Here is a 12,784-nt window from a genome sequence, read left to right as displayed (position 1 = left end):
GATTTGCTCTACAAATCTTTATGTGAATGTTATGCTCACAGATGGATATAGACAGACATCTTAATGTCAAGTTAACAAGAAAGAATTTCTAATGAAATATACTGAGAAAAAAGAAATCAAACTCCAGAATTTAAGAATCTTCTGGAGCAGGGGTTTTGTGAGTGAGTGTGTGAGTATGTGAGCGTGTGTGAGTGTGTGCGTGTGTGTGTGTGTGTGTGTTTGATAGTGATGGTTTTGTTTGCTTAGTCTGCTTTTGAGTGCCAATCAAAGCATCAGTACACAATTATTTAAATAAGTATCTGAAAAGAGGTGGATTAAATGAAATGGATTATACTGATTATAGAATAAAAGGGCCATAAATCACACAACTTCAAAACCAAAACAAAAGCAAGACAATGGAAAGAGGAGGTTAGTGGTAATGGGTTGCATCATCTGAGAGCAATTTAGTTAAGACAAAGATTTAATGCCTCTTAGGTTCATCTGCTCCACAAGAATCTCCAAGCCAGTGGTTATTAAACTCAGCTTCACATCTGAATCACCTGGGAAGTTACTAAAACTCCTGATACTCAGGCAAGGACCAGACCAATTAAACTTCTCATGGAGACACAGGCATAAGTATTTTGTAAAGCTTCCCAAGAGATTCCAACGTGCAGGCAAGGTTGAGAACTGCTGTAAGACATTACAATCAATGTTACAGGAACACTTTAAGGATTCTAACAAGGAGTTTTAACAACAACAAAAACCACTCATTTAAAGATTGCTCATTTTTTTTATTACAAATACACTAGAATGGAATCTATAGCACCAGCTGAGTCAAAAATAATGGATTAATGAATAGAAAATAAATTCAGGAGATCAACTACATCAATCATATAAGGAATTCTATATAGGATTGGACCACATACCATCCTGAAAATAAATCCCATTATCTTGGCTTTATATAAAGCAGTGATAATACCAATATAATTTTTACCATTAGGAAACGATCCAATAGCAGCAGAAGGAACGCCAGCATATATTCCACGAAAACCACCAGCCTTATTAAATCCTTGGGGGCTCTGCAGCCTGGTTTTAATGGTATCCAGAGGAAATAATATCAAGTCAACACAGACACCTGCTACCCCACCAGCCTTTAAAAAAAAAGAAAAAAAAGGTTACAATAAAATAAATTGCCATTTGGGGGATGGGGTAGTTTTTAAAGCATATTTCTTTAAGCATGGTTTTAAAGTATACCACAGACTACTTTGGTACAGTCAAAACACCTCTTACCTAAATCTACAGACTGTCCTGGGAAAATAACCATTACTGTGATATATTTTCAAGTTGTAAATTTTATATTACATATTCTGTTTTAAAAAAAATGTTTAATGATTTTTAATAATTTTAAAATAAATTTCAAATTTATTTTTAATGATTTCATAGGGTTCAAAAAAGTAAACAAACCAACCTCAGAAAGGTAAAGAGTTCAAAGTCTCCTTCCCTGTCCCTAAAAACCCAAGCAACCAGTTTTGGTTTCTTATTGTGTCCTTCCCAAGTTACTTTAGGCATATACAAGCAAATATGAATATGTATTTTATTTTACCTTTTTTTTTTTAAGTAAAAGGTGGTATGCTGCATCTTGTTTTTTTCATTTGACAATTTATCTCAGTGATCTTTCCAAATTACACCAAATGTTATATTTTTTGCCTTTTTAACTAATGAGTAGTGAATCTGCATTAAGAAAAAAATTGTTTTCAGACTTACATTCTAAATGGTAATGGTCCTTGTGAATCTAGATCCATATTTTAAGAATCACACATGTAAGGATTCCTATGGTATCCTCTCTACTTTGTGTATATTTGAAAATTCCTTGATACTTTTTAAGTGAATAAATGAACGGGAAAAAAAAGAGCTAAATTCCTAGAGGACATTAAAACCTGACCCAAACTAGTCATCTCCCAAGAGATACCATGTTGCTTTGGAGAAGCTGCACTTTAAAACCTGATTAAAAACTAAGTTTTCACCTCATGATTACACTAGTATATACAGAATATTTTAAAAGCTGGTTACAGCTTAGTCAAAGCAAAAAGAGACTCAGAAAAATATGAACTCAGAGACTGTCAGAGAAAGGTCAACACACAGGTCTAAAGGCATCATTTAAAGATATGAATCAATACCATTTCACAGTAAGCAGGTAGAACTACAGAGGCAACTCTCAATACGGTTCCTACATAGTAAGTTTTAAACTGAATTGCTAACTTTTCCTATCTTTTGGATTTTGAACCATGTGAATATATTACCTATTCAAAAAGTAAAAGCAGACATTAAAAACTATATATTCCATGACACAGAAAAAGAAGAATCAGTACTATTTAAACATACAGGCAGAGTTCAAAATGATACGCTGTTTCCATCCTTTGGGTTTACAGAATGCTCAAGTGGTACAAAGGTTAGTGCCTAGCAAACACTTTCTGCTCTACTTGCCACTCACCATAAAACCACTGCAAGGGGCTTCCCTGGTGGCGCAGTGGTTGGGGGGTCTGCCTGCCGATGCAGGGGGCACGGGTTCGTGCCCCGGTCCGGGAAGATCCCGCGTGCCGCGGAGCGGCTGGGCCCGTGAGCCATGGCCGCTGGACCTGCGCGTCCAGAGCCTGTGCTCCACGGCAGGAGGGGCCGCAATGATCAGCGGCCCGCATACAGCAAAAAAAAAAAAAAACACTGCAAAACTTCATTGGAAAAATGAAATTACCCTGATGAGAAATGCAATAATGTCTGTTTTTCAATTAGTATAGGTAATTATTAAAAATTAGTGTACACTAGAAAAGTACATTACCATAGGGACTTCCCTGGTGGCGTAGTGGTTAAGACTCTGCCTGCCACTGCAGGGGACACGGGTTCGAGCCCTGGTCCAGGAAGATCCCACATGCCGCGGTGCAACTAAGCCCGTGTGCCACAACTACTGAGCCTGCGCTCTAGAGCCCACGAGCCACAATTACTGAAGCCCATGTGACACAACTACTGAGCCTGAGCTCTAGAGCCCACGAGCCACAACTACTGAAGCCCGTGTGCCACAACTACTGAGCCTGAGCTCTAGAGCCCACGAGCCACAACTACTGAAGCTCACTCACCTAGAGCCTGTGCTCCACAATAAGAGAAGCCACCGCAGTGAGAAGCCCACACAATGAAACGACGAGTAGCCCCCACTCGCCACAACTAGAGAAAAGCCCACGTGCAGCAATGAAGAACCAACGCAGCCAAAAATACATAAAATTTTTAAAAAAAGAAAAAGAAAGAGAAAAGTACATTACCATATACGTTAATACCATATGATCAGCCTGAAAGGCATGACAGAACCCCAAAGACCATGCGGGATACTCTGCAAATGACCTAAAAAGTTGTCACCAAAAGAACACAGAGATGTGCCAGTAGAGCACCACAAGTGGGAGTAAAAGAATGACAATGTGGGATTTCTTCCCAGATATAAAGGTGGCCTTTTCTAAGTCAAGGGAAAAAGTTCACAAGTAACGTAGCAAAGTTAAAAAGAAAAAAAAAGCCAACTTTTTCAACACTCTTCTCACTTATTCTTTAAGGATTTTATAAAATTCAGTAGGTAATAAAATATTTTGCCTGCCTCTTCATTTTCTCAAAACACAAGAACTAAAATCTTGGTGAGAATGACTGATATGACTGGTTTCTTTAAAAATAGCTGCACTTCATTCTAATTTTCTCTTTAATCTTAGGAGTGGGTTCAGAGAGATGCTTGCTATCTACTGCTAAATTTTAATCAATAAGCAAATTACTCTTTTAATCTATTTAGCTACTTTGCATGCATTGATTCTCCAGCCCTCCTTTCATCAGAATTCTAATCATCTGAGAATAAAATGACCAGATTGAATCTATTTATCTAGTAAATCATGAATTAAGAGTTACTAATTGCTTCTGTGGATTTCAAACTTCTAAAACTCAAATGTCACTTAAATTCATGAGACTGAAAAAAATGCTGCTAAAAGAACATTAAGAATTACCTATGTATTTAGACACATAGCAACATATCTAAGATTTAAACAAAAACTTTAAGGAATGCTTATAATCTTTCATCAAGCCAGCATCAACTGAATTATAAGGGACTCTACTAATTTCTTTTTTTCTTTAGCCTGAGAAATTTGTTTTATCTATGATCACTTATCAAAAATGTTATCAGGCGGGACTTCCCTGGCAGTCCAGCCATTAAGACTCCATGCTTCCACTGCAGGGGACATGGGTTCGATCCCTGGTCAAGGAGCTAAGATCTTGCATGCCATGCAGTGCGGCCAAAAAATCTTTAAAAATTAAAAAAAAATTTTAAAAAAAGGTTACCAGGCAAAGGGTTAGTTCCAACATTTATGGTAGCTTACACTGAAAATCCTAAGTGCTAGACAAAGTCCAAAGAAAGAGAACATAAACCAGATAACCAGCAAGCCTTACCATAGCATAACAATTTATTGAGACCTTGATATCATACAGATAAAATACACAGCACCACCTTAATTTAAAAATGGAAAAAGTGCTGGCAGGCTGTAGAGAGGAAGTGTATAATTAGTGAAATTAGACCCTTTGAAATTCCTCTGGGAGTTGAAAAAAAGTCAAGATTACATGAAGCTGGCAAAACAGAAAAAAACAAAGCAAAAACAAAAAAACTCACTCCTGCTCAACTACAGGACAAAATCAAACCATCCGTCTAATTTAACTAAGCAAAATCATCACAGGCCCCTGGCCTAGACCACAACTAAAAAGAACCAGGCAAAACATTAACATGGCTTCTCGGGGAAACATCCCTCCCTGACATTCTCAGTTTCCCCCACAACAAAGTGGCCACCAGTGACTTTAACCACCTCATTGGAGAGCTGTGGCTTCTGCTTCCTGTGACACTTGCCTTCTTCCGCCTCCACCATCCATTCTCCCCGCAGCGCTCCTTCACCCTCTACACTAACGTTGTCTGTGTAAAATACAAATTTCAATTTCATCTTGACACTCTTCAAAGTTTCCAAAAGCCCTTAGGATGAAGAACAAAATCACAGTACAGCCTACAAGGCTCTACAAGTTCTGTCCCCCATCTACCTCTCCACCCTTAACTCCATCGTTAGCCCTTTGCTGGGTACCTTCTTACCACCTTGATCTCTCTTTTCGTCCAAGTCATCTGATTTTCCTCATTCCTAGGACTGTGTCCCTAATCCCCCAGTCTAGGTTTACACCCTCATGTCTCCACACACTGATAAGAATTCTAATTCTGTAGTTGAGCATCTGACCATTTCTTCAAAGACTGTATGTTCCATGAAACTATAAGATCCATACCTGTTTTGTTCACCAGTATGTTCCCAGCACCCAGTACATAGTAGGCACTCAGTAACTATTTGAAAAACACATGAATTAATGACTATAACAAAAGGTTACTAACCATATCTTAGAAGGTACTACAAAGCAACCTAAAAAAGGTACATCAATTTTTTTAAAAATTGCAAAACACAGGACCAAACAGTTCCCAAAAGAAAAAATATAAACAGCCAACAAAATTATGAAAATGTGCTTCCCCACCATCAGTGATCAAATAAAAACAAAATTTTAAATTTCCCAATTACATTATAAAAGATTAAAAATATGGAAATAGTTATGGGTGTTAACATAAACAAATGATTATAATCTATTGAAGGACAATTTGGCAAAATGAAAATTTTAAACTATAAAATACTTGATCCAGTTATTTTATTTTTAAACATTTCTTCCACAAAAATAAGTTCATAAATATACAAGAATGTTTACTACAGAATTCTTTCTAACAGTAAAAAACTAGAAATAACCTAATAAGTTGTATTATATCAGAATAACGGATTGCTACACAGCCTTTAAAAGAATGAGATCAACCTGAACTTGCTGATACAGAAACATGTTATATTCTTAAATTAATCAAATAAGCTACAGAACAATATATGCTGTATAATCCCACCTTTCAAAGAAATGTGTTATTTTTTTGTCTATGCATAATCAGAAGTCTGGAACCACACACACCAAACTGTTAGAAGTTATTATCTCTGTGGAAAAACAGTCGAGATGAGGAGCATTTTTATTATTATCTTGTTGATTTTTGTACTGTTCAAGTTTTGCAATGAGTACTAAAAACATACAAAAGTAGAGCTACTCAAATTAATATTCCCTCACCAAAAAAAAAAAACAGCAACAACCCAAATTCACTGGTCACATTTGGTATACAGTAGGCACTCAGTAAGGGGTAACTCAGAACCTCGACCCCTGGACCCTAAACTACCTGTTCAGCTTCATCTGGCACACTCTTGATCTTGAGCCTCCTCCACTCTGACTAGTCTGTTTCCCAAAAACATCCTGAAACTTATCAATTCTGTGCTCCTGCTTAGGTTTTTCTCTCAGCCTGGAAGGCCCTTCCAATGCCTCTTGTCTTCTGTATACTACAGCCAGCAGACCACCTGCTCCCCCCAGCCATTACATACACACAAATACATACACATACACACACACAGACACCTGCCAAACTCCATTTCATTGTTAAGACTGTGACCAAACGCCATATCCCTCCTGAAGCCTTTCCCAGTCTCCCAGTCAGAATTAAAGGCTACTTCCTTAACTCCCCCGAATAACTTTGTTTACATTTCACTTTCAGTACTAACCACCATGGCTGACACTAGATCCTTCAGAGTAGAAGCCAGGTCAGTGACCTTGGCCCTCCTAAATATATAACCCAGTGCCTGGGATGGAGCAGGGCTTCCACACTTGTTTGTTGTTCTGAATCACATGGAAATGTAAGATGATGAGAAAACACTTTACAGAAAGATTCAACATTCACAAGAAAAACTGCAGCAAATCACTCTCTGGTTGTCCCTGCTGCAGTCTGCCATAGCACTGTGACAAATGAAACCTGGCATTACCTGCTGCTATACTTCTTGGCATTCCACAGCTCCAGTGACAGCTTTGTGGTATATTCAGGGTGTCTTTTCCAGAAATCCTGTGCCTTTCATCACCTCCTGACGGAAAAGACTGCGCAGGATCAGTGTTGTTTGGTGAGGCTATTCTCAGGAACACAATAATGGTTCTAGAATTTGACTTGAGTATTCTTCCATTTCTCCAGAAATTCTTTCACATTAAATATTGCCTTAGACTACAGCTTTGGCAACAGACACGCAGACCTGGCTTCAATCTCAACTGGGTCTCCCTAGGAAAGCTATTAAACCTAGGTAAGCCCACATTTCTTCATGCATGAAAGGGGAAAAATAATAGTACCTATACTTCACAGAGTTTTTGAGAACTGAGTGAGATTAAATGAGAATTAAATACAACTACATGAGCCTGTTACATGCTTAGCAAAATGCCTGCCTCAATTACCAATAAGTATGAGTTATCATTTTTAGTGTTACGTTACTGTAAATATCCTTCCAAGTTTGCTGATGCCCTATTTCTGACAGGCCAATATTAAAAACCATGTGAAAGACAAAGGAGGACGTGACCAAAGACTGAAGATTACATTCATATATTAAACTGAACTATAAATGTATATACAAAATCGATAAATTCAAGTCTTTCCTTACCAATAATGAATGAAAAGCTTTCCTCAAATTCTGCTCCCTGGACAAGAATCACCCATGGATTCACACAACAGAAAACGAAATCACGCGACGTGTGCAGGAACGATTCAGCATCAAACTCAAAAAACTGAGAAACACTACTGTTCAAATTTATGATGCTTGGATGTGAATTTATGGGTTATTTTTTTTTAACCAGAATACAAAAAAAAAAAAGAGAAGACAAAATTGTAAACATATGATTTCTGTTCTGAAAAAACTGCATAAGCACACATTAAAGTGTTCAGTAAATGGTTACTTTTTATTACCATGCATAATTACATGGTTAATTTTTGTTTTATTTTCTGTTAAATGTCTGCTCCCACTTGACTGCACACCCCTGAGGGTAGGGACCATATCTTCCAGGCTCTTGCTCTTCCCAAGTACCAGAGCAAAGGCTCACACACATGTCTGGTTAAACAGGTAACAATACCTGATGCATGGAGGTGGAAAAACTGTGGCTACAACATTTATCTTCCCTCTATTTGGCATTTTGTTACTCAAATTCTGTGTGTACCATTAAAATTTTAATATTTAAAACTTGTATCTGGGGCTTCCCTGGGCACAGTGGTTGAGAGTCCGCCTGCCGATGCAGGGGACCCGGTTTCATGCCCTGGTCCGGGATGATCCCACATGCCGCAGAGCGGCTGGGCCCGTGAGCCATAGCCGCTGAGCCTGCGCGTCCGGAGCCTGTGCTCCGCAACGGGAGAGGCCACAGCAGTGAGAGGCCCGCATACCGCAAAAAAAAAAAAAAAAAAAAATTATATCTGAACACACAGCATTTGGTTTGGAAGTGGTACAAAAGCATATTAAGTCATTTACAGCTAAATTTCAGATTCTAAAACTTTCCCAGGACCCCCTCTTATACTGAAAGAAAAATGAGAAAGGAAAGGTAGCTCCATCTCCTCGTACTTGAAATACAGAAGAAACGCCTCCATCACGGCAGTGGTTCTCGATTGTGGCCCCAGACAATTGGTGGTCTCCAAGGGTGCCTTGCATGCTCCACTGATGGATCAAAATTGAGAATATACCTCTGTCTAGGTGACTGCCTACTCAACACAAAAATGAGCAAAAAAAGGAAGACCTGCCCACTGTGACCTAAATGACAGAAAGAAACAAGTCACACAAAGCAAGCTCGAGAACGTGCAGCATAATTCCCAATCCCTTAGAGATATGGAGTTAATGCTTCATCATCAGATACTAACTTCCTTGACTCCAGAAAGCAGACTAGGAAGCTGCCTTCCAGAAAAGAAACGTATGAGGCAATAAGCACTGAAAACGTCCCTTCAACTTCATTCTTATCTTTTCTTCTGTTTTCTTACCCCACCTAAGAAACCTTGGCAACATAATCCATGCCACTGCCCTCAAGTCCCTTTCTGCCAGTGGTTCTCAGCAGAAGGGCAGGTCCAGTGAGAAGACACAAATATTATGAAGCTTTTTCAGAACCACCTCCCTAAAGTAAGAAAAGAAAACAACAAAATAACTAAAAAAAAAAAACAGTACAAGCAGTCCTTGCTTTGCACAGCACCGACACGCATGCATCTCAGTTGCCATAAGGAACACAAGTCCTCTAACAGGACAGTTGAATTACAGTGACCACAGTGACATTTCACAAAAATGAATAATCGAAAGAGGGAACTGGCCAACAAACATGAAAGCAGGGCAAATAAATGACAAGTGGTTAACACTGAAAGTGACATTCAAATCAAACGTAAAAGGAGTTATAAAAGAATTAGCTGTGGGAATATCGACACTGCTGTCATTGGACAGATTCCAGACATGCAGCCAGAGGAAAATGAGTGAAGGCGAACTTACCACATACGGGGAAAGAAAAGGACAAAGATGTCCCAGAGCAAGCTGTGCCAGCAAAAACCTCCACGTTAAAGGAACACTTGTTCTGTACTGCAAGTTATATGACTTAAAATTACTTCTGATACTTTTTTTTTTTTACAAAGAAATACAATCTTAATGTTTTAAATTACACTGTACTAAATGTAAGCTTTACTTCTTTTTTTTCTGTTTCCCTATACTTCCACAATCTACAGTAAGAGAATTATTAACATTGACAAGAATTTTTAAAGGTCGTTAAATAATCGTTTTCATCAATTATTAAGATCACTTTGCATGACGTCCACTCGCACATTCATCTTTCCAGCCCCAAATTACACGCAAAGGACTGCCTGCACTTCACACTGCAGAGCACCAACACTTGCCGAAGTTCCTTCACCTGTAACCCAGTTAAAAGTAACTGAGACAATACCCTGAGAAAACCATAATTCAAAAAGAGTCATGTACCAAAATGTTCACTGCAGCTCTATTTACAATAGCCCAGAGATGGAAACAACCTGAGTGTCCATCATCGGATGAATGGATAAAGAAGATGTGGCACATACATACAATGGAATATTACTCAGCCATAGAAAGAAACGAAACTGAGCTATTTGTAATGAGGTGGATAGACCTAGAGTCTCTCATACAGAGTGAAGTAAGTCGGAAAGAGAAAGACAAATACCGTATGCTAACACATATATATGGAATTTAAGGAAAAAAATGTCATGAAAAACCTAGGGGTAAGACAGGAATAAAGACACAGACCTACTAGAGAATGGACTTGAGGATATGGGGAGCGGGAAGGGTAAGCTGTGACAAAGCGAGAGAGAGGCATGGACATATATACACTACCAAATGTAAGGTAGATAGCTAGTGGAAAGCAGCCGCATAGCACAGGGATATCAGCTCCGTGCTTTGTGATCGCCTGGAGGGGTGGGATAGGGAGGGTGGGAGGGAGGGAGACGCAAGAGGGAAGAGATATGGGAACATATGTATATGTATAACTGATTCACTTTGTTATGAAGCAGAAACTAACACACCACTGTAAAGCAATTATACTCCAATAAAGATGTAAAATAAATTTTAAAATTTTAAAAATTTAAAAAAATAAAGTAACTGAGACAGGGATGGTTTCGGTTTCACTCAAGTAACAACCCAGATGAACTACAAGGTCGATGAAACAGCTAAGTACTGAAAGGGAGAGAAGAATCAGGCTGGAAGGAAAGAGTGGTTTGGAAGTATGTTTGTTTGTTTTGCATTGAAAAAAGTAGAAGAGGGCTTCCCTGGTGGCGCAGTGGTTGAGAGTCCGCCTGCTGATGCAGGGGACACAGGTTCGTGCCCCGGTCTGGGAGGATCCCACATGCCGCGGAGCGGCTGGACCCGTGAGCCATGACCGCTGAGTCTGCGCGTCCGGAGCTTGTGCTCCGCAACGGGAGAGGCCACAACAGTGAGAGGCCCGCGTACCGCAAAAAAAAAAAAAAAAGAAGAAGAAAAAAGTAAGGCTACTATCAAAATTATTTCATTCCATCTTGGAGGATTTCAATACAGCTTTTTTTTGTTTTTTTAAGGAATGGAATAAAGCCAGCCCTCCATATCCTGGGCTTCCGCATCGTCAGATTCAACCAAATGCAGATTCAAAATATTTGCAAAAAGAATTCCAGGGCTTCCCTGGTGGCGCAGCGGCTGGGAGTCCGCCTGCCAATGCGGGGGCACAGGTTCGTGCCCCGGTCCGGGAGGATCCCGCATGCCGCGGAGCAGCTGGGCCCGTGAGCCATGGCCGCTGGGCCTGCGCGTCCGGAGCCTGTGCTCTGCAACGGGAGAGGCCACAACAGTGCGAGGCCCGCGTAGCGCAAAAAAAAAAAAAAAAAAAAAAAAAAAAAAAAGAATTCCAGAAAGTTCCAAAAAGCAAAACTTGAATTTGCTGCATGCAGGCAACTATTTTCATAACATTTATATTGTATTTACAACTATTTACACAGTATTTACCTTGTATTAGGTATGATAAGTAATCTAGAAATGATTTAAAGTATACAGGAGGATGTGCATAGGTTACATGCAAATACTACATCATTTTATATAAGGGACTTGAGCATCTGTGGATTTTGGTATCCACAGCGGACCTGGAACCAACTCCCCTTGGCTACCAAGTTTTAATTAGGCATGAACCAGATGTATACAGGTACAGTGTTGTATTTTTTCTTTTTTTTAAATCTCATAAGCATTTTCCATGTTACTATTATAGCACATACTCTTCACAAGCACTGTTACCAATGGCCCCTAAATAGTCCATGAAATGCATCTATCATCATTTACCTAACCATTCCTCTTTTATTTCATGTTTTCCTATTATCTTCACTGAGCTAAATGTTATGAACATCTTTAGGTCACTAATACTTATTTCAAACTGCTCTCCTAAAAGCATGCACCAGTGACTGTACTCTTGGAGGTTTTTTTCTGAATAGTCTGCTCTGTGCTCCAAATGAAAACTTAACATGCCAGAAGCTCTCTCCCTATTCAGCTCTACAGCCCTTCAATCCTGCTCCAGAAACTTCAGGAAGGAAACAGGTAAATATGTGCTCTACATCAGGCTCCGTACTACATCTCACTTAATCCTTAGAAGCCGAGGCTCAAGACTTCTGCAAACGTGAAGCTGCATTCATTCACCCAACAAGTACTGAGTGCCTTCGAAGTGTCAGGCATTGGTCACACAGTAGTAAACAAAACAGAACTCCCTGAGGAGTGCTTAGCCTCCTCAAAGACGCTCCCAACCGTTAAAAAAAAAAAGGGGGGGCCCCTCCATTTCCAGACTACTTCAATAATAAAACCCTCTAATGGCTTTCATCATGCTTTATATAAAATCCAAATTCCTTTCCACTGCCCACCAAGACTCACCTCGGCAGGCTTTGTCTAGCTCTCCAACAGCAGCCTCTGTCACACTACCCTCACCCACTACGCCTCATCCACCACCTTCACATCCTGAACCCTTTCCACCTGAGGATTTTCTCACGTGCTGCTCCCTCTGAACTTTCCCCTCTGCTCATCAAAATGACTAGCCCCTTACCTGTTAGGTCTTAGCTTAAACGTTAGCTCCTCAGGGCCTTCCTAGGGCACTCCATCTAAAGTAGGTTTTCCAATATTATTCTCTCTCTCTCCCACCTCAGTTCATTCCTTTCACAGTACTTATCATATAGCCTTGGTTTGTTTGCCATCAAATCTCCAAGGGCAATCACAGTACCAGTAGACAGAACACATGGCAGATAAACTGCATGCTAAATGAATTCACCAGGAATGAGATCTAACTTCCTTGAAATTTCTACCAATCGATCCCAATTTTACCCTCTGTAACGACGAAA

At 39.6% G+C, this 12,784-nt stretch overlaps 1 protein-coding gene across 7 annotated transcripts in view; it reads right to left on the bottom strand.

The window, feature by feature from the left end:
• The window catches only part of SLC25A26 (solute carrier family 25 member 26), a 139,946-nt gene that overhangs the window by 125,515 nt on the left and 1,647 nt on the right, over positions 1-12,784 (bottom strand). For 5 of the 7 annotated variants that reach the window (XR_012323882.1, XM_073787526.1, XM_073787528.1 and 2 more), the window contains exon 2: positions 974-1,130. The exons of 1 other annotated variant lie outside the window; for it this stretch is intronic. Coding sequence is in view for 5 of the 6 variants with exons in the window: in XM_073787526.1 (XP_073643627.1) it covers positions 974-1,130 (157 nt within the window). In the remaining variant the exon portion in view is untranslated. Of the gene's footprint in view, positions 1-973; positions 1,131-2,470; positions 5,288-12,784 lie in introns of those variants that run through there. One more of the 7 variants, XM_019947615.3, reaches the window with a different exon arrangement.

The sequence above is a fragment of the Tursiops truncatus genome, chromosome 10, assembly GCF_011762595.2.
Source record: "Tursiops truncatus isolate mTurTru1 chromosome 10, mTurTru1.mat.Y, whole genome shotgun sequence".
Taxonomy (NCBI): Eukaryota; Metazoa; Chordata; class Mammalia; order Artiodactyla; family Delphinidae; genus Tursiops; species Tursiops truncatus.
This window is presented reverse-complemented; position numbering and strand designations above follow the sequence as displayed.